This window comes from Apiospora hydei (genome assembly GCF_038363865.1).
Source record: "Apiospora hydei strain CBS 114990 chromosome Unknown utg000004l_segment0_segment0, whole genome shotgun sequence".
Taxonomy (NCBI): Eukaryota; Fungi; Ascomycota; class Sordariomycetes; order Amphisphaeriales; family Apiosporaceae; genus Apiospora; species Apiospora hydei.
The window spans coordinates 553,370-574,715 of record NW_027117363.1 but is presented as its reverse complement, the minus strand read 5'-3'; the positions used below and the strand labels follow the sequence as shown (position 1 = coordinate 574,715).

At 56.9% G+C, this 21,346-nt stretch overlaps 5 protein-coding genes across 5 annotated transcripts; 3 read left to right on the top strand and 2 right to left on the bottom strand.

The window, feature by feature from the left end:
- Positions 1-478: 478 nt before the first annotated feature.
- PG997_002677 (structural maintenance-chromosome 4) lies at positions 479-5,342 on the top strand (the record flags this gene model as incomplete). The annotated part of the gene is made up of 3 exons (XM_066806992.1): positions 479-1,597; positions 1,652-5,059; positions 5,118-5,342. The coding sequence occupies 3 exons, from the start codon at positions 479-481 to the stop codon at positions 5,340-5,342; spliced, it is 4,752 nt and encodes a 1,583-aa protein (XP_066670610.1).
- Positions 5,343-6,184: 842 nt separating this feature from the next.
- On the bottom strand, positions 6,185-13,980 carry PG997_002676 (polyketide synthase; the record flags this gene model as incomplete). Its single annotated transcript, XM_066806991.1, has 7 exons — positions 6,185-7,076; positions 7,143-8,339; positions 8,408-9,594; positions 9,660-10,479; positions 10,726-12,683; positions 12,987-13,816; positions 13,878-13,980. 7 exons carry the CDS (start codon positions 13,978-13,980, stop codon positions 6,185-6,187), a joined length of 6,987 nt encoding a protein of 2,328 aa, XP_066670609.1.
- Positions 13,981-14,606: 626 nt separating this feature from the next.
- Positions 14,607-16,271, top strand: PG997_002675 (MFS general substrate transporter; the record flags this gene model as incomplete). Its single annotated transcript, XM_066806990.1, has 3 exons — positions 14,607-14,988; positions 15,062-15,308; positions 15,380-16,271. The coding sequence occupies 3 exons, from the start codon at positions 14,607-14,609 to the stop codon at positions 16,269-16,271; spliced, it is 1,521 nt and encodes a 506-aa protein (XP_066670608.1).
- Positions 16,272-17,486: 1,215 nt separating this feature from the next.
- Positions 17,487-18,240, top strand: PG997_002674 (uncharacterized protein; the record flags this gene model as incomplete). The annotated part of the gene is made up of 3 exons (XM_066806989.1): positions 17,487-17,584; positions 17,739-17,880; positions 18,031-18,240. The coding sequence occupies 3 exons, from the start codon at positions 17,487-17,489 to the stop codon at positions 18,238-18,240; spliced, it is 450 nt and encodes a 149-aa protein (XP_066670607.1).
- Positions 18,241-18,516: 276 nt separating this feature from the next.
- On the bottom strand, positions 18,517-20,507 carry PG997_002673 (uncharacterized protein; the record flags this gene model as incomplete). The annotated part of the gene is made up of 2 exons (XM_066806988.1): positions 18,517-18,561; positions 18,633-20,507. The coding sequence occupies 2 exons, from the start codon at positions 20,505-20,507 to the stop codon at positions 18,517-18,519; spliced, it is 1,920 nt and encodes a 639-aa protein (XP_066670606.1).
- Between the last annotated feature and the right edge of the window lie 839 nt (positions 20,508-21,346).

Sequence of the window (21,346 nt, the reverse complement as noted above, 5' to 3'; positions counted from 1 at the left end):
CGGCCTTTCTCCGGGATAAAAGAGAGCAAACAATTGACGATTGCAGCAAGCAACAGACAAGACAGTTGAAGCTTGGCTGCTTGGGCACGCGAATGACCGACAGCTTAGCTACAGTAGACGCGCTAAAAAAAGTTGGGCTGGATTTTAGGCGACGACTCAAATAAGCGACAGGGGAGAGTCTGAGAGAGGGGCGCCTTGTCTCTGCTGATTTGGCGGTCTAGTGGGGGGCTCATGTTTTTGTTTACTTTGGATGCCAAATCAGATCGGGCGCCACTGCCACCACTGGCCACTAGGTTATAGGCAACTTGGATGAAAACTGTCTCCGCCCGCCCCAATTCATGAGAAACGTCCAATTTCAATCACCAAAACACCACGCCGACCACTACTAACCCGCAGGTCCAATTCCCCCGCTCAGCGCAAGTCCGAGTCGCATTTTGCTCTGCCTCTGATTGCATTTGCGTGCGCACCATCGCAGACAATGTCCGGACGCCCCTCCCGCCGCGCGGCTGCGGCCCGCCGTGCCGTGATCGAAGAATCCTCCGAGGACGACGGCGTCGGCGACACCACCGGCATCAAGAAACAAGAGGACGACAGCGAGGATGAATTCTCAATCGCACCACCACCACCGCCACCCACCCGCGCCCCGCGCAAGTCGACTGCCGCCAAACGAAAGACCGCCGCATCCGCCGGCGCCTCCTCCACCACAACCCGCGCCCGCAGAACGCGCAGGAGTGCCGCGCCCTCGTCGGCAGAGCCCAGCGAGATATTAGATGCAGACACAACGTCTACCACAGTCAGGTCCGCGCAAACAGACGAGATAGCGGAAGAGCCTGAAGTGGAAGAGCCGGTCAAGAAGCTGCCAGTTCCGCGCAAGAGGAAGACCGCCGCGAAGACCGCTGCCCCGCGCAAGGTCTCCAGGAAATCGGAAACTCCAGAAGTTCAGCAGCCACCGCCAGATGTTGAACAGACGCCGGCACGGTCAACATCCGAGGCCCCTCAGGAAACACCAGCACCTTCAACATCGGAACCCCCTCAGGAGACCCCGTCTGCTGCTCAAATACCCGACCCACAATCACCACAACCGACACCCCAGTCCACCATGCCGCCAACATCAGCGCAGCCGCCCGCTACTCCCTTGCCCGACAACAAGCAACTGAAGAACGAGACGCCTGCCACTGTCAAACATATCAAGACTGGGGACGAGACACCTGCTACTGTGAAACCGATCAAGGCTTTGGACACCATCCTCGAGAGGCCCATGGACATTGTTTTGAAGTCGCGCGCCCAGATGACCGTGCCCATACCAGAAGAAACAGGTCCCAAATCTCGAACGGTCATCAGCTACCTAATTCTTAACAACTTCAAGAGTTACGCCGGGCGGCAGGAGGTTGGTCCCTTCCATGCCTCCTTCTCTTCCGTCGTCGGACCCAACGGTTCCGGCAAGTCCAACGTCATCGACTCCCTGCTGTTCGTCTTTGGCTTCCGAGCCAGCAAGATGCGACAGGGCAAGGTCTCGGCCCTTATCCACAATTCGGCCCAGCACCCCAACCTGGACCACTGTGAAGTCGCAGTCTACTTCCAAGAGGTCATGGACCTGGTATGTGCATTTATCCCATCAGAGAATCGATAATTATATACTAACTGTTGATAGCCCGGTGGCGGTTCCGAAGTCGTGCCCAACTCACAGCTCGTCATTTCAAGAAAGGCCTTCAAGAACAACTCTAGCAAATACTACATCGACGGCAAGGAGTCAACATTCACCATCGTCACGACGTTGCTCAGGGATCGTGGCGTTGATCTGGACCACAAGCGTTTCCTGATTCTGCAGGGTGAAGTCGAGTCCATTGCGCAAATGAAGCCCAAAGCAGGCAACGAACACGAAGACGGTCTGCTGGAGTACCTCGAAGATATTATCGGTACTTCCAAGTACAAGACGCCGATTGAGGAGTCAGCCACCGAGGTCGAGACCCTGAACGAAATCTGCATGGAGAAGAGTGGCCGAGTTCAGCACGTCGAGAAGGAGAAGAACAGCCTCGAGGACAAGAAGGACAAGGCACTCGCCTTCATTCGCGACGAAAACGAGCTCACCCTGAAGCAATCTGCCCTCTACCAGCTCTACATCAGCGAGTGCAACGATAACGTAAATGTCACCGAGGAGGCCATCAACCAGATGCAGGCCCAGCTAGACGACGAGCTGGAGAAGCACCAGGGTAGTGAGCACCACATCAAGCAACTGCAAAAGACCTACAGCAAGGACAGCAAAGAGTACGAGGCTATGGAGAAAGAGCACCAAGCTTTGGCCAAGGAGGTCGCCAAGTTTGAGCAGGAGCGTGTCAAGTTTGACGAGAAACGCAAATTCCTGACAGACAAGCGGAAGAAGTTGGAGAAGACCATCGCTAATGCCGAGAAGTCCACAACGGAAGCCGACGAGACGATCGAGCAATGCACTGAGGAGATTACTACCAGTACCGAGCAGATTGGTGCACTCGAGGAGACCATCCAGGAGGAAGAGGCCGAATTGGCAACCATCCGTGACAGCCTCAAGGGCAAGACCCAAGTGTTCTCCGACCAAATCGCGACCAAGCAAAAGTCGCTGGAGCCATGGAAGGACAAGATCAACCAAAAGCAATCCGCCATTGCCGTCGCCCAGTCTGAGCTGACCATCCTCGAGGAGAAGGCCAATGCCGGTGCTGTCGCGCTCGAAGAGATGAACGCGAAGATTACATCTATTGCAGAAGGTCGAGAGGCAAAGATAGCCCAGCTTGAAGAATGTGAGAACGAAAAGGCACAGCTGGAGAAGGAAGCGAAGAAGGTCGAGTCTGATCTCGCCCAATTCGCATCCAAGGAGCACATCATTCGCAACAAGGTCTCGAACGCGCGCCAGAAGGCCGATGAAGCTCGGTCGAGTCTCGCATCCAACCAGAACCGTGGTAACGTTCTCACTGCGCTCATGCGCATGAAGGAATCTGGACGTATCGATGGTTTCCACGGTCGCCTGGGCAATCTCGGTGCCATTGACCCGAAGTACGATGTTGCCATCTCAACGGCCTGCGGTGCTCTTGACAACTTCGTGACCGACACTGTCGAGGCCGGTCAGCAGTGCATCGAGTATCTGCGCAAGACGAACCTCGGACGTGGAAACTTTATGTGCCTGGACAAGCTGCGAGCTCGGGGTATGGACGCGATTCAGACGCCCGAGAATGCGCCCAGACTTTTCGACCTCGTGTCTGCCAAGGATGACAGGTTCCGCCCTGCTTTCTACCATGCTCTCCAGGATACTCTTGTGGCCAACGATCTGGCCCAGGCAAACCGCATCGCTTACGGTGCCAAGAGATGGCGTGTTGTTACCCTTGCTGGTGAGCTGATTGACAAGAGCGGTACCATGTCCGGTGGTGGTAACACTGTCAAGAAGGGACTGATGTCCAGCAAGCTCGTGGCCGACACGTCTAAGGAGCAAGTCACCCAGCTTGAAGAGGACCGTGATGTCTTGGAGCAGAAGTTCCAGAAGTTCCAAGACCAGCAGCGAGAATTGGAGTCTCGTCTGCGATTTATCAACAACCAGATTCCTCAGCTTGAGACCAAGATGCAGAAGCTCAACCTCGAGATCCAAAGTGCCGAGAAGAACATAGTCGATGCCAAGAGGCGCATCAAGGAGCTCGGCAAGGAGCACCAGCCATCCCAGACTGACGACAACCGTGCTGCAGCCCTGCAGAAGGAGATCGCTAAGTTGGAGAAGGAGGTCACAAAGCTCCACTCGGAAACGGAAGATGTCGAGGCCGAGATCAAGGAGCTCCAAGACAAGATCATGGAGGTTGGTGGTGAGAAGCTGCGAGCACAGCGTGCCAAGGTCGACTCCATGAAGGAAGAGATGGCGTCCCACAACGAAGCTATCTCGGCTGCCGAGGTGAAGCGCGCCAAGGCCGAGAAGTCCAAGACCAAGCTCGAGAGGGATCATGCCAAGGCAACCAAAGAGGTCGACGCCGCCATTCGCGATCTCGAGAAGCTTGAGGCCGAGGTCGAGAATCAAGGCGAAAAGTCTGAGCTGTTGCAGGGTCGTGTCGACGAGGCCGAGGCCGCTCTGACCGAGAAGAAGGAAGAGCTGGCCACCATCAAGGCCGAGCTTGACGAGAAGACGACGGAGCTCAACGAAACCCGGGCGGTCGAGATTGAGATGCGCAACAAGCTCGAGGAGAACCACAAGGCTCTGGGAGAGAACCAGAAGCGACTGCGATACTGGAACGAGAAGCTCAGCAAGCTCCACATCCAGAACATCAGCGATCTTGAAGGCGCCCCGGCTCCCAAGAAGGCTGATGCTGCTGATACTTCCCAGATCGCTGAGGGCGCCGAGACAGCCGAGGGTGAGCCTACCGAGCCTATGGAAGGCGAGGAGCCAGCAAAGAAGGGGAACAACGAAGACGAGGCCGAGAATGGCGAGGATGACGAGGATGCAGAGGGTGAAGACGAGGACGATAGTGGCGAAGACGAGGCGGAGACTAGCAAGGTCAATGCTGGCGATAAGACGAGAGGACCTGATGAGCTTCCACGCTTCACCGATGACGAACTCAAGGACATGTCCAAGGAGAGGCTCAAGGCCGAGATTGCGGCCCTCGAGGAGAAGGTCCAGAACGTCAACGTCGACCTTGCCGTTCTGGCCGAGTACCGCCGCCGTGTCGAGGAGCATGCCAGCCGGTCATCCGATCTCGCCACCGCCGTCGCGCAGCGCGATGCCGCCAAGAAGCGCTGCGACGACCTGCGCCGACTCCGCCTGGAGGGCTTCATGGAAGGTTTTAGCACCATCTCCCTGCGCCTCAAGGAGATGTACCAGATGATCACCATGGGCGGTAACGCCGAGCTCGAGCTCGTCGACAGTCTGGACCCCTTCTCGGAAGGTATCCTGTTCAGTGTGATGCCACCCAAGAAGAGCTGGAAGAACATCAGCAACTTGTCGGGTGGTGAGAAGACGCTGTCCAGTTTGGCGCTGGTCTTTGCTCTCCATCATTACAAGCCGACGCCGCTTTACGTCATGGACGAGATTGATGCTGCGCTGGACTTCCGTAATGTGAGTAACGAACCCCCTTATCTTCCCCAACTATATGCTAATGTATCTACTCAATCAGGTGTCTATCGTGGCAAACTACATCAAGGAGCGTACCAAGAACGCCCAGTTCATCGTCATCTCCCTCCGAAACAACATGTTCGAGCTTGCCGCCCGCCTTGTAGGTGTGTACAAGGTCAACCACATGACCAAGAGCGTGACGATCGAAAACAAGGACTACATCAACCGACCGGTGCCTGCGTCTCAGCGGCCTGCTGGTGGCGGTATGACCATGACGGCGGCATGAGAACGCGAAGCATGATTATTATGAATGCGTGGGAGGCTGTTTGAATTCGGTGGGCAGACGACATGCATTATTCTATGGTTGTGTGTATATGAAATGGATAGAGGAGATGTGCTTGGATACCCCCAACTTTGTCTTTCTGCACCCGGTCAGCCCCCTGGAAGCGAAAAGGGGGTGTTGTTGGGTTTTGCGTTAGGTGGCAGGGACGGATTTGGTTTTCTCTCGGCTGTCGGTTGGAGGGATGTGTGTTGGACTTTAGCGGGCGCGTGTGCGTCTCATGAGTAATGACGATATATGGTCTGTTGGTTTTACGGAAAACGATACTTTTCTAATTGAAATGTTTGATGCTACTTGTTTGAAGAGTGTACTAGGTTTGGGGAAGGGGAGGGGGTTGGTCTCTTCGTATTCAGCTTCGTGATTTAAGACTCCGTGCTATATGTGGGTGTTAGAGCTCTGCAGTAGTTGATGTATGCAGGGGCACCAGCCGACCAGCCTTGATATTGCTGTGAAACTCCACGGCATTTACATTATCCCTGGTTGAGCTTATTATAAGAAGAAGCCTTCGTTTCAAAGCATCAATTTGACATATTTCTATCTCGTCTTGGTATTGGGGGGCGGGGCGATATGGCTCGACTATCTATTGTCACAACTCCATATGCACGAGCGCCAGCAGTGGCCGCTGATCTAAGAGTGGACTTGGCAGGTAATCAACCCCTGACTCTGTTCCGTGGGTAAGCACGTATGTCGCAATATCTAACAAGCTCAAATTCGCAACCTAGGCACTATTGCATTTCTATCTACTCATAATGATCTCTATTAGAGCTAACGCAAACAGTCAATGAAATTCATTCGCTCTCGAACGCCGGCACCAGCCTACTAACGCCGGCAATCTTGGCAGCCAGGTCGGCCAGGTTCGGGCTCCCCAGGAGGTCGAACAGGCTGATGTCGCACTGCAGCTCGTGCACGACCCAGTTCCGCATCTCCACCGCCATGAGCGAGTCGACGCCGTACGCGTGCAGCGGCCGCCGCAGGTCGATGTTGCCCGGCTCGCTGTCCATGACGGCCGCCAGGCGGGCCTGGAGCGCCTCGCCCACGACGCCGGCGGCGTGCGCCAACGACGTGCTGGAGCCCAGGGATTGGCGCAGCGCCTTTTTGGCGTCGTCGGCGCCCGCGGGGCCGTTGGTTGATTGGGAGGATGACGCGAGCTCGGCTTGCACGGGTTGCGCGAAGCGCGGGTCGGTGAAGTAGAAGGGTTCAGGCAAAGAGTGCGCGGCGACGTGGCCGCCTGTGGCGAGGCCACACACCACCTGGGCCGGCAAGGCATACGTCTCTCCCTTTCGGCCGCCGGCTCCGTCGTCCCCGGGTGCGGGAATCGAGCCGCGCGTGGCGGCCGTTACCAGATGGCGGAACTCGGCGTCGCGGAGGCCGACCGACTCCCACTTCTTGAGGTTGCTGACGCCGTCGCGCTCGGCGACGAAGCCGACGTCGAGGAGCAGACCGAGGTCGAGGCTGGTCGCGGCCAGCCCCCACGACCGGCGGAAGGCCGCGAGCTGGTCCATGAAGGCGTTGCCGGCGGCGTAGTTGGCCTGGCCGGGGTTGCCAGTGACGCCGGAGATGGAGCTGAGCAGGATGAAGAAGTCGAGGTCGCGGGGCAGGAGGCGGTGCAGGTTCCAGCTGCCGTGGACCTTGGGCCGCAGGGAGTCTCGGAAGTCCGTGTGGCTCATGTTTTCGAATACGCTATATCCGGAGTCAGTATTAATCGAGGTCGATACCACTCAATGCCATCACCGCGGAATCACTTACCCGTCTCGGAGAAGCATGGCGGAATGTATGCAGCCCGCAATGGGGGGTAGCTCCGCCGCAATCTTCGCAAGAGACGACTCGAGCTGGTCCGCGTCGGCCACGTCGCAGCCGTGGAAGACGACCCGGGCCCCGCGCTTCTCCAGCTCCAGCCTGAGCGGCGCGGCCTTGGGATCGCTCGACCCCGTCCGCGAGAGGACGGCGATATTCTTCGCCCCGCAGTCGGACATGTGGAGTGCCAGACTTCGGCCCAGCCCGCCCAAGCCCCCGATGATGAGGTACGTCGCGTCCTCGCCCTTCAGCTGCCAGCGATTGGCGACCGACGTGGGCACCGACAGCTCGTCCTGCGGCGACAGCGTTATGACGACCTTGCCGATGTGCTTGCCGGCCTGCATGGTCGCTACGGCCGAAGGCAGGCTCGATACCGGGTAGCTCGACACCGAGTCGACCGGTTTGATGACACCTTGCGAAAACAGCTGCGTCACGTCCGCCAGCAGGGCGCCGGCCTTCTGATGATACTCGTCCAGCATGAGGTTGATGTTCAGAAATGCGAAAGAGGTGCTCTTCTTGAACGGGGCCATGTCCAGACCCGCGTTCTCCTCAATGTCCTTGATGCCGATCTCGACGAAGCGGCCGAAGGGCGCGACGCAGTGCCAGGTCTGCCGCAGTAGCTCGCCCGACAGCGAGTTCAGAACCACGTCGACGCCGCGGCCCCCGGTGGCCCGCAAGACGCCTCCCACAAAGGACGCGTCGCGGCTGTGGAAGATGTGGTCGGGGGAGATCCCGTACGCCTCCTGGAGTTTCTTCGCCTTGGCCGGGGATCCGACCGTGGCGAGTACAGTGGCCCCGTAGTGCTGGGCCAGCTGGATGGCGGCCTGGCCAACACCACCTGCAGCGGCGTGGATCAGGATCGTCTCGCCCGGTTGGAGATGTGCCAGGTCTCGCAGGGCGCCCAAGGCCGTCATGAAGACCAATGGCACCGAGGCTGCCTCGGCGAAGTCGACGCCCTCTGGTATGGCTTGGCACATCACCTCCTTGGTCTGATGGAGGGTTCTATAACATCCTCTAGATGATGTAACCACTCTATCTCCCGGCCGGAACCGAGTCACGGCGCTGCCCACTCTCCTCACAATGCCGCTAGCCTCGAGACCAAGGAGATTGTCCGAGAGCACCCCCATCAAGACCAGGACATCTCGGAAACTGGTGGGTTAAGCAGAAGCCATTAGCACGATACCCGAGTAAACGTTAGGCTGGGGAGAATATCTTACTTTGTTCCAATTGCGCGGGTCTCTATCTCGATCTCGTCCGGTTCGAGCTGTGCTTGCCAGCGGTCGTCGGCCGTGAACCACATCGACTCAAGAAGACCTGGACTCCGGATCGCCAGCTTCAGCGGTGTCTGGATCTGTCCGACGGGAACCGTCTGTGCGCTGTTCTTATCCAGCATGCGGAGCATGTACGCGTTCATCGCGTCATCGGCCGCGTACCGGCTGACCTTCAAGACTCCGCCCTCGTCGACGACGAACTCGCGGTCCTCGGTCCCGGCCAGGAACAGCCGGGCGACTAGCACCGCGCTGTGGTGCGCATCGACGAGGGAAGCTGCAGCCAGCCCCAGGTGGGCCACGTCGAGGTGCGGGTTCTCGTTCTTCACCGTCCTGGACAGGCCCTGAATCACGCCCTGGTGGGGGCTCGAGCCTGCGGAGACCCAGAGCAGTCGCTTCGCATTCAGGTACAGGTTCTTCACCGTGTCGTACCGGCTGGGGTCTTCGCTGAGGTCAAAGCGGTCGTCTAGCTCCAGCAACGAGATGCAGCTCGAGCCGCTGACTTGCTCGAGGGTGTCCGGTCGGAGATGGGTCTTGACGATGGCGAGTCCTTGGGACTCGAACTGCAGGGCCAATTCGTTGGCGAGGGCGAGCGTCGTTTCAGATGGACTATCCGGTAGAAGGATAGTTATCGAGTCACTCATCTGAGCTGAATCTCGTGACCTGGTCCTCGAAGCCACGACGAGATGGTGGTTGTCGGGAAATGGAATGATGATGGTTTGAGCGAACCCGACCGACTTGCAATGGCCTATGGTAACTTCGGCGGCGTCCCAGTCATGAGCTGTGTGCAACAAGAAGCCATGTTCACCCACCAGCGCGGTGGCTGTCTTCAGCTGGGACAAGTCGGAATCCGCCGAGAGAACGACGGCCTTAAAGTTCGCCTCCCTATCAGCCAGGATGGATTGCATGGACTCGTGTGTGATGTTAAGGCGCCTGTCATCGCGACACTCCACAATATGCTCCTCGTCTTCACTGTGTTGCTTATTATTGCTTGCTACTGTAAATGCTGCGCTTTTGACCAGATCTAGACCTGATTTCGAGAGCGCAAGCAGAGCCGGAACAAGGGCGCTTCGGGTGTCGTTCCCAAGCTCGAGGATCGTCGCATAGGGGTCTTTGTGAGCAACCAGTTCCAAGATCTGTCAGTTCTCAGTTAGCACTTATATATTTTCTGAATTATGTTTTCGAATAAAGTCTGTCTAACCTTGGCTAGGGCGACTGCAGCCTCGGCGAAAGCCCCTTCGGCCTGTGAGGAACTCTCGGGCGTCAGGTAACGCTCCAAGTCAGCTGTCGAAGCCAGCGCCAGATCCGGGGCAATTCGGAATTGGCCATAACGCTGCTGTACCGTCGCGGATGCTGCATGGTCTTGGCAATCACCGATTCTTCTGCAGCGAATGCCGCTGATCTTGATCTGAGGCGGCGACCTGCCATGCAATTTCCCAAACGCAATGTCTGCTGCGTACTCGACCAGGCCGAGCGCTTGGGACCGCGCGAACCCCCGAAGGGCACGGCCTGGCTCGCGCGGGCAGTTGGTTGCGACCTTCAGTTTTTCGATGAAGAACGGGATCGCGGCCATCTCGAGCTGCCCAGAGGAGCCGCCCAAGGCGGCGTAGAGCAGCTGGAAGATGCAATCTAGAGTCGCAGGGTGGATCAGATGTTCATCTTCGTAGCCATATGGTATCGTCGAAGCTGTATCCGGGATTGTGACGTTGGCACATGCGGAGGCGGGACCACTCTTGATGTCGGCGAGGTTCCGGAAGGATGGTCCGTATTGAAGCCCTAGTGACTCTGTTCGGGCATAGAAGTCTACCGACTCCATCGCTTCCTGACATTGGGCCTCCTCTGCGGCAATTGCAGCTTCGAAGACCTCCCTTTCGAGCTCGGTTTCGCGAGAGCTCGCGTCCGAGCCGTTGGAGTCCTGGTACTGGAGGGACACGAAGCCCGAACAGTTATTTTCCAACTCCCTCTCCGTATGCGCCACTGGATATGCGAAACTCGAGCCACTTGTCGTGCAAACTGTTCGTCTTGGGTCGGAGTAGTTGCAGTCTGGTTTCTAAGCCACTTTCATCGTCGGGCACAATCATGGGCCGCCCTAAGCGGATGTCGCGAAGATGGACATATTCCAGTGCCATTTCTGCATTCAAGTTAGCACTTGGCCAGTTACAAAGAGACAGGGAGGTAGTTGAGACTTGCCTGATTCTCGGGCAAGCTATCGAGCTGCTTCAATGACCATGGACACCACCCCGGCAGCGGGATACAAGATGGACGACTGGATCTTGTGGTCCCGTATCCACGGCAGTTCCGAGGTCCGCAGATGGTTCTTCCACGCAGGATCGCCCCGCGTGAAGTCCGAAGCAGGAGCGCCCAGCAGATCCAACCGTCTGTGGGTTCGAAACCGAAGTGCCTTGCGGAGCCGTGACTCGGACCAATACGACTTCCCATGGTTCCAGGGGTAGGTCGGAAGATTAACCAGCGGCGCGTCGCATTTGTCGTTGGTACTGACCTGGTTCACGGCCATCACGTCGACACTGCACCCGTGAGTAAACAGCTGTCCGGCAGTCTCCAGAGCCGAAGCCACCGCATCCTTGCCACGTCGAAGTATAGATGTATACGCCACATTTCGGCAGCCTTCAGCAGCCAGCACTTGCTTGACCGGACCTTGTAGTGCCGCGTGGGGCCCGACCTCGACCAGCAAGTCTACCGCCGTTTCACCGCGGCGGCGTCTTCTTCCCTCGCCTTTGAGCAGCAATGCTAGCGCGTCGGAGAACACGACGGTGGACGTCAGGTTGTCTACCCAGTATTGGGGGCCGAGTCCTGCCAGGTCCATGCTTCTTCCCGTCACGCTGGATAGCAATTTAATATTCTTGGAAGGCGTCGACGGTAAGCAGCCGTTGATGCTAGCAAGGTACTCCTCGGCAATGCTAGACATGTGGTACGAGTGGTAGGCATTTTCGACCTTCAGCTTGCGCACGAAGAGCTTGTCGGCTTTTAGCAAATCTACGACCTCGTCCACGGCCGCTTCATCACCCGAGAGCGTCACCGACTCGGGCGAGTTGACGCAGGCGACCTGTATGGTTCCATTGGTGACTTGTTTGATGTACTCCAGTGCTTTTTCTGCCGAAGTGCCTGCGGCGGCCATCGCACCCTTCAGAGCGGCGTTCCGCGTGGTCAAGTCAGAGGAAAGCTTGCCCCTCCAGTACGCAATCTCCCACCCATCCTCCCGCGACAGGGCACCCGTGCAGACCGCCGCCGCGATCTCGCCGCTCGAGTGGCCGACCACGGCCGTGGCCTCCACGCCCCACGAACCCAACAGCTCGGTCAGAGCTATCTGTAGGATGGTGCACAGTGGCTGCGAGAACTTGGCGAGATGCAGGCGAGAGGTCTTGGCGTCGCGGCCAATCTCTTCCACGACGGACCATTCGCAGCCCAGACGTTCCCTGAGGTACTCGTCGGCCGAAGTGAGGGAAGACCGGAAGACGGGGTATTGGAGGAGCTCTTGACCCATGCCGGCCCACTGCGCGCCCTGCCCTGTGAACACGAAGCCGATACGAGGCTTACTGGTCGATCTAACAGGTGGCTCGGCCTGGGACGCAAATGCTTCTGGCGTATCCTCCATGTCTGTAGCCACTGTCCATGTCTTCCATGGAAGGACCGAGCGCCGGGCGTGCAGAGTGAAGGCGAGTCTGTCAAAAAAGCATGGTTCCGACGCTGACATTTCTTTCTGGGAGCCCAGGTAAGCGGCGTATTTCTGTCTGATGGCCGCTAATGACTTTTCATCATGGGCGGAAAATACGAAAAGGCGAGGCCGAGGCTTGAGGCCAAAATCGAAACCGCTCGTTTCCGGGAGAGAGGGTGCCGGGGACGGAAACGTCTCGTCGACGATACCGGAATCGCTGCCGGACGAACCCCCGCCGTCACTGTCGCCATCCCACAGGTGGGCGGTATTGTGGTGGCCGGCGAGCGCGGCTAGCCGCAGGTAACTGGCCGCGTCATCCACGACCACGTGCGCGTTTGTTCCTCCGTACCCAAACGAGCTGACAGTTGCCCTTCTGAGGCCTTCGGTCGGCCAAGGAATCAGTTGCCGTGGCACCACCACGCCCAGCCTGTCGAATGGGATTCTCGGGCTTAGGTTGGTGATGTTGACACTCGGGGGTATCAGGCCCTTCTCCAGCATAAGCACGGCCTTGATCAAGCCTACCAAGCCTGCGGCGCCTTCTGTGTGGCCGATCTGCAATTCAGAGTAATTTGTCAGTGACGCGAGAACATCGAGACTGTAGTGTGTTTATAATCGACGAACGCCGTTGATGCTGGGAGACTCACATTTGATTTGATCGAGCCTACGTACAACCCCTGGCCAGGCTCCCTATTCTGCGACACAGTCATGCTGACTGCTCGCATCTCCGCCGCATCGCCGGCTATTGTCCCAGTTCCCTAGATAAGGCACGGGCTGTTAGCGAGAATCTCCCAATTCGTGGGACTCTAAAACGATGGTTATGTCGCCGTGGAGAAAAGGGGCTGGATATGTACTCACATGAGCTTCAAAATAGCCCGTCTCCTTGAAATCAAGTTTGGCGCTCTCATACACCGACCGAATCAGATTGGTCTGAGCCTCGGGTGATGGAAGTGTGATCCCCGACGTATGGCCATCCTGGTTGGTGCCCGTCCCCCTGATGACGGCCCGGATACAGTCGCCGTCCTGCAACGCCCTGTCCAGTGACTTCAGTATCACAGCTGCCACACCTTCGCCTCGACCGTAACCGTCAGCGCCGCCGTCGAAAGATTTAGACCGCCCGTCTTTGGCGAGAAAGCTCATATTGGAAAGCCACATCATGAGGTCTGGGTTGAAGATCAGATTGACACCGGCGGCGACGGCGACGTTGGCGTCGCCGTTGTTGAGCGCCTGACACGCCAGGTCCAGCGCCACCAGGGAGGACGAGCAGGCCGTGTCGAGGCTGATGCTGGGGCCGTGCCAGTCGTAGAACCAGGAGATGCGGTTCGCGAGCATGGCGGCGCCGATGCCGAGGATGGTATACTTTGGCGACGGCTCGGAGTCGCGTATCTGCATATCGGACCAGTCACGCGTGAAGCAGCCGACGTGGCAGCTGGTGTTGCTGCCCGCGAGGGACTCCATGGGTATGCCCGCGTTCTCCAGCCCCTCGTAAATCACTTCCAGCAGCGCCCGCTGCTGCGGATCCATCGCTTTGGCATCGCTCGGGGAGATCCCGAAAAAGGAGGCATCGAACTTGGCGATGTCCTCGGCGAGGAAATGGCCGCCGACCGCGGTTAATGTGCCGGTCTTGTCGCTTTGGTGGTAAAAGGCATCGGCGTTGAATCTGTATTCAGGCACCTTGGAGAAGCAATCTAAATTCACTATTAGCACCCTATCATGCTCAGAGAACTGATGCCGTAAGATATTACGTACTCTTTCCTTGGGATAAGACCTCCCAAAGGGCCTCTGTGTTGGAGCTTTCGCCAGGAAGGCGGCAACCGATGCCGACCACGGCTATAGGTTTGATGGTAGGCATTTCCTTTTCTCTTGTGGCGTTACTCTATACTCAAGAGCGACTGTAACAAATAAACAGGGAAGAATACAACTTTCACTCTTCAGCAAGGCAAAGGTAAAACTCTACATCAAGTTATGTTGTCATCTGTCTCGGACAGTTAATTCCCAGGGCCATCATGGAGCGCAGGACTATTTTCGATAACTTTGGGTTCATCGACCTCAGATGTATCAGCACCCTGTCTTCAACTAAAAGCTTCTTTCGAACATTGGATCAACCCTCGAATAGGCAGGATGAAAGAGAAGCAGCCTCAAAGCTTACCAGCCAAGGACAACAGGGGTTCTTTCGCGTTCTTGCAGCGGCCCCCCATGCCAGTCGCTGCGGGTGTGTGGGGGACCAGGGTTGCAGTGCAGGGTGTAGACTGATCAGCTTACGTGCCGGGGGTGTGTGAGCTTACAGGTAAGCTTACCCAGCGCCAAGGAGCACCCCTGTCGGTATCCAAACACGGTTTAGCCCACCCTTATCTGGACCCGACTCTGTTTCCCTCCGAGGAGGAACCATACCTTGCAAGTACTCCCACCTGTTGCATGGTGTTCGGTTTTGCTCGTCTTTTCCTCCTTTTGCTGTCCAATTGCCGTAAACTGGCTGCAATGACGACCAAAGGACCCGAACTAGGCCACTCCGTGGTCCTAGTCGCCGTAGATGAGGAGACGAATGCTGAACGTCGACCTCTGCTGTCGCGCGGTAGTTCCGACACGCCTCCATCATCGACGAGCCTCGCTCGGACGCCACGACTGCAGGTGTACCTGCTGTTTGCCGTCGTAGCTGGTCTCGACTCAACCATCTTCATGCTCAGCCTGCCACTCACGAGGGTCTACGAAAGCATCACCTGCTACCAATGGTATGCCGTCGAGCAGCCTGGGGTGTACCCGGACCCAAATACCGTCCCGGAAGACATGTGCAAGATAGGGCCCGTTCAGGAGAAGCTTGCTTTGATCCGAGGTCTCGAATTTTTCTTCATGGCTGCACCTGGTTCGTTGAACAATACCAAGCTCCGCGCAGCCGAGCGTGAAACTGTATGGTCGCACTAACGGTCATCTGTCAGGCATGCTCACTGCGATCCCCTACGGTATGCTTGCGGACCAATGGGGCCGACGACCCGTCCTTCGCCTATGCGTGCTCGGGCTCGTCGCGGCCGTGACGGAAGTCTTGCTCGTATGCCAGCTCTGGAGATTTATTCCGCTCCAGTTCGTATGGCTCGGCTGGCTTTTGACGTTTGTCGGGGGCGGAGCCGCCGTTCTCAACTCTACCGTCTTCGCGATGCTGGCAGAGATGGTGGAGGAAAAGGATCGGTACGTCACTCGCGAGTTTCTTGACGACCCAACTGGGAAGGCGTTGAATTTCAGCTGACTATCCAATCAAGGGCTACCGTCTTCCTTCAACTGAATATCGCAATCCTTACCGCACAGCTGATCAGCACGCCAACCACCGCTGCCCTGATGGCAAGATTCGGCACCACGGTACCCATCGTGTTTGGATTCTCGGTTGGCATCCTGTCTAGCCTACTAGCTCTTCTGGTGCCCGAGACCAAATCCAGCCGGCCTGTTTGCAAGCCAAGCGAGGTCCTGGACGTTGGTGTTGCACCATCAGAGCCTCTACCTGAGAACGGGAAGCCAGGCACGCTATCTATCATTTTCCAAACATTATCCAAGGTGGGCTCGCTATTCAGATCTCCAGCGTTGCTGGCGTTGCTCGGCACCCTATTCATCGACACCTTCACGTCGACGACATCAGTGTTCGTAGTCCAGTACATCTCGGCCAAGTTCGCCCTGACCATCGCCGCCGCGGGGTCGCTGATCACCATCAAAGCCGTCGTGGCCATCGTGTTCTTCCTGGTGCTCGTCCCGGCCGCAAAGAGCTCCCTGCAGGAACGCTGGCACTTGTCTTCCAAGACGACCGATCTCTGGCTCGCGCGGGCGATGATCGCCTGCAGCCCTGCGGGGCTCGTGCTCATGGCCCTGTCCCCCAACCTTGTGGTTATGGCCGCCGGGATGGTCCTCGTGGCGCTCAGCGGCGGGTCGACGAGCCCGGTGCGTAGCGTGTCGACCGGCTTGGTCGATCCTTCGCAGCTGTCGTTGCTGTACGGCGTCATCAACGTGACGCAGGGTGCGGCGACCCTGGTGGCGGCGCCTCTGCTGTCCGAGTTGTTTGGGACGGGCTTGCGATGGGGCGCGGGCTGGGTTGCATTGCCATTTGCGGTAGCGGCGGCGTTGAGTGTGGTCTCGTGTCTTGCGATTTGGCTAACCAAACCATGAGGGGGCCGCTACTGGGGTCATTTCAGTATGGCCATTTCTAGGTATTGCCTTGGCTCTAGTTATTAGTAAAAGTGCTAAGTTTCATATAACCTGAGCCTCTCCTTCTTTAGCAATCAGCTGGTGAAGATGACCCTATTTGTAGCGACCTGTATCAGTCTTAAAAACAATGCCCATTTCGCTAATGAGTAATGAGAATGTATAGTAATTATGTTGCTGAGATCAGAGTTTTGAGTATGATATCTTGGCCGAGGGGTAACTGGACCAACATCAATCATCATGTCTTGCTTGCCGCGTATGTTACGATACAAGTTACACGTTAAAAATAGAAAGCCGACATTGGGCGTTGAAGGCACTCACAGCGAAATGGGCCCTGCGGAGTGCAGCTCATCACTATTGGCGGCCCATCGATCGGTCGACAGCCCGACAGCCCGACAGCCCTGCACACTGTCCCTGGCGGCTCCTCTCAGCGCTGCTCTTGACGCGTCGTAGGATCACGGCGCGACTGGAGGACAGTGATCTAGCAGCCGGCATGGTGATCCGTAGCGGTCGATCGTGTCACTTCGAGAGGTACCAACGCGCTAAACGTCTGCTGTACTGTCCGTTGTGCGAAAGATGACAGGCACTGTAGGAAACGCCGTAGACGCGTTAGTGGAGGCCCATGGGGGTCCGAATGTAGATGGAGCTGACAGCCGCAGCGCTAAGGTGACTTTTTGTTGCATCGCGATCTCGTTTCGGGGCGTTGGGCTACCTTGTTGCAGCACGCTGCGTCCGCTGTACGGAGTGTCAAAACTCACTCGCAAATGCAGCCAACGCATGCACAAATGGACTGGACAGGTAGCAATTCGGATATAGCCCGACGCAAGGTCACACACAATACACCATCATATCAAAGCCGTAGCGGCGTCTTATGGTGTGGCATTCTCATCAGTTAATGGCTAGAGATCGTAGCCCGGATCTTACGAGGCTCGTTGCGACAAGGGGTCACGTGCCGGCCTGCCGCTGAAACTGCCATGAGGCTGTCTGTCAGACAATACAACACTCAGAAGGACTCAACACTTGGTGAATTACGAGATTACCGATCCATTGTCCTCCCTCCACTGCTGCACTGCGGCGACTGATTAGCGTGAACATCCCTCGATCTACTACACTACGCTTTCTAGCGCAAGATGCGGCAACTCTTTTCACGACGCAAAGGCGACAAGGCGGGGGTCCCAGATGGCCCACCTGGACCTCAGTCGCAAGCGCAAGCTCCACGCCAACGCCCAGCAGAGCGTTTCCATCCGGCATCAAGCTACTGCACTGCCCGTTGGATTGTACCGTTGAGTAAGAAGCCCTTCCATTTCCACAGGCAGTGGGCGAACATTGATTCTTAGCAGTGTTGTCTTCGTCCACGGTCTGACGGGCGACAGCGAGAAGACCTGGACCGCCCGCTTCCGAGCCATAGCCCAAGACCCTCCTCTCGTCCAGGCTCCCGACCGCACGAATCCTCACCTTCGGATACGATGCCAACGTGGCTGACTGGAAGGGTATGGTCTCACAGACTCGGATCGCGAATCATGCAGGCAAACTGCTATCGTCTCTCGCAGCGTACTGGGACGATGACGACACGGTAGGCAGGCTGCGATACAACACGACGTAGAACAGACAGGGCTGATGCGAACAGAACGAACGACCGATCATCTTCGTGTGCCATAGCCTTGGTGACCTGGTTTGTGAAGACGTACGTGTTGACCTCGATGGAGCAGAATAGTACTCACAGTTGGGCAGGCTTTGGCGACTGCGAAACAGCAACCCGGGCCACACCCCCAAGAACACCCTTCGCTCCACGCACGGGATTGCCTTCCTTAGAACGCCTCATCGCGGGGCTAGTCTAGCCGAATGGGCGGAGCTGCTTGCCAGCCACCTCGTTATGGCCAAGCAGACGAATGGCATGATTGCGGACGTCCGCAAGCAGGAATCGGAGTTCTGATAAGCTACAGCATCGAATGGCAGTCCTTCAGTCAGATCATGGTCATTGAAATCAATATGGGCCCGGGTCCAGGATGGACACCCATGGCTGCACGTGCCGGCGGTTGATAAGTGTAGAATAGTCAGCATTTAACCCATAGCTACAAACTAAAGATAAGCGGCCAACAACGGACACCACTACCCGTCTGATCTGAGAAAACGCAGTAAAAACCAACTAGTCAACAGAAAAAACAAGCCCCACCAAAGCGATGATCGATATAGAGAGGAAGTAGATGCCTCAGTAGCCTGAGGCACCACCCCTTGATTCGGATTGAGTACAACACTGGTTTCTTCACATTCATGTAAAACGGGTCCATATTGGCGAAGGAGCCTCACGATATCATCACTTCCCACCGTTATCGCAGCCTGCAGCGCGTTGCCGAACTGGCCGCCTTGCGCGTGGACGTCGGCGCCCTTCTCGAGGAGCAGCCGAACGATCTCTTGGTTTCCTTCATATGAAGCGGCCTGCAGCGCATTGCCGTACTCGCCGCCTTGCGCGTGGACGTCGGCGCCCTTCTCGAGCAGCAGCCGAACGATCTCTTGGTTTCCTCCGAAAGAAGCAGAAGCGGCCTGCAGCGCATTGCCGAACTGGCCGCCTTGCGCGTGGACGTCGCACCTTTCTATGATAGCCCCTAGGAGCTTCGAAAGCCCATTTAATGCTAAAATGTAAACGAGTCCTGTATCTCTCCTTTCCAGCCTGAACCCCTCCGAATCAGTAGCGCTAACAAACTGTTTCCACCCTTGGAACCAGCCATCTGACCCTCGTAGCCACTGTTGGATGCCGGTTGCCTGGGAAATGACTGAAGAATTTGGGGCATCTCCCCTGTACTCTGGCTCCTTATTCTCTCCGACCGTTACGTCCTGAGACAGAGCCCTTTCTGCATGGTAAAAGATATGGCTTGCCGCGTAGCCTAAAAAAGGGTCCTCGACTATTAAGCTTTTCACCGGCTGCGTATCCACCGATACTGTGGCCACATGCTGGATGCTAGACCAGCAGCGGGCCCAAAGTCGCCCGTGACTAACCGTGAGAGGCTCGGGTCCTAGCGTCGGGTCCAATGTCTGTAGCCTCTTCTGTCGAAACAGAAAGTCGTTAACCGACAGATGGATGAACTGGACGGACTCGGCCTCGCCTTTCCGTACCTCAATCAGGCCCCTCGACGAGGTCGTGATCCGTCGCTGGATCACATCGATAGCGGGACGAGTCATCTCTACCGTCACCGCGGCAGCGAAAAGCTCTAAGGGCTTGAGCAGTCGTTGGCTGAGGAGTACCCATTGAAGCATGCGGACTGTCTCGCTCATATCGACAACGTCCTTGCCCAGAATCGTGTCGAATATCTCCTCAAGGCGGCTCGGCACGCCTTCGAGTGTCTTCCGCATCGCTTCGACACGTCCTTCGTCGTACGCCCTGTTGAGAAGGGACACGACAATAACGACCCATAAGAAAACCCCTTCGGCCCGCCTCTTGATCTCGGTCTCTATCTCGGCCTCTCGCACCTGCAGCTTCTCCCCGATGTATTTGGCGATGTCGTTTTGGTGATCGAGGCTTTTCTCTACCGTCAATTCGAGTGCTCTCTTCATTCGGATGCTTGGGTAATGGCGGCTCGAGAGACAGATCTGTAGCGGACCGCTGTCCCGAGAGGCATCGACGCTCAGCGACTCTAGAAACTCGACCACATCGCGGACCTCGGACTCGTCACACTCGTCTAGCGCGTCGACGAGAAGAAGGAGGGGCTGCGACCGCGGCTGCTGGACGACCGAGCGTATGAACCCTTGGAGCTCGGATGGACGCCACTGCCAGTCCCTTTCCCGGCTTGTCCTCTGCTTCGCGCGGAACGAGGGGACGAAGCGTTCGTACAGCCCATCGTCGTCTTGGAGCAGCTGGTATACGATCGACCGTAGCATGCCGAGGGGCGTCTTCTCGAGCGGCTCGCCTCGGGCGTTAAAGAAGAAGGCCACGATAAGGTGGTCGCGGAAGAACTCTTTCTGGTAGCGGAGGTATGCGTGCTTCATCAGCGTCGACTTGCCCGCGCCCGGCTTGCCCTTGATCCAGAGCACTCCATTGTGGATTGGGAAAGAGGCAGGATCCCTCCAATCGCGGAACTCGGTGGTGTCGAACAGCCAGTCACACGTGTCTCGATAGGCGGGCGCAATATCGTGTCGCCGGGCATCGATCTCACGAAATGCGAGGGAGCGGAGGCAGGCTGTGCTGTTAGCAATGTGGGAAGGCATGTGGACAAGTCAATTCTTACCCTCTTTTCCGTCCGGAAGCTTGTTCTGCGGGTCTGGAAATGGGTCTGCCCGTGTTAGTGATCGACAGCTAGGGCTGCGTGTGGGAATCTGAACGACCTACACCCATAGATGGTGCTGTGATTGAATTGCCAGCCGTTGCGGTCATTGTTGTTCTGCTCCCCACTGTCCGTTACCGTGTTTTGGGGCCCGGAACCATGGTTGTTGGTGGTGTTCAGAGACATGGGCAGAGGCTTTGGTGACGCGACGTGGGCGCGTCGCCAGATCGGTGTTAGGGCGATGGTTGGAAGCCAGATGCTGTCGCGATGCGGGTGGTATGGTTGATGCCAACAGTCAGAAGACGAGGACAGGGACACGATAAGTGATCATGGAAAACATATGGATCAGCAGGCTGACCATGGGGTAAGCACAGCCTCTTCATCCGCCCGTGGTGGCCAGGCTGGAAGGCAGAAGCTTACTGGCCTCGTATGGAATTGGTGGCGGTCATTGACACACCTCAGCGGGCTGTACGCAACGTATGCAGTGTTAATGCCTTGTTCTCACATTGGCCACTTCTTCGCTTACAAGGCCTCTCTCACAAGTTATTGGGGGTCCTAGTCTGAACTGATTTCATACCAATACCGCTTCGCTGAATATACGACCTATCCCGCCTCTCGTTGTGCTGCTACAACCTTATTAAAGCGATGTCATTAAATTTCTTTACTCGGTTCGTCCAGCTTTTGTTTCACGTCGGCGACTCTGTGAAGAATTATTGGTCTGTAGCCTATGGTCGCAAGGCAGTTCGCTTTTGCTGTCTTACATCCAAGAACGCGGAGCATCTT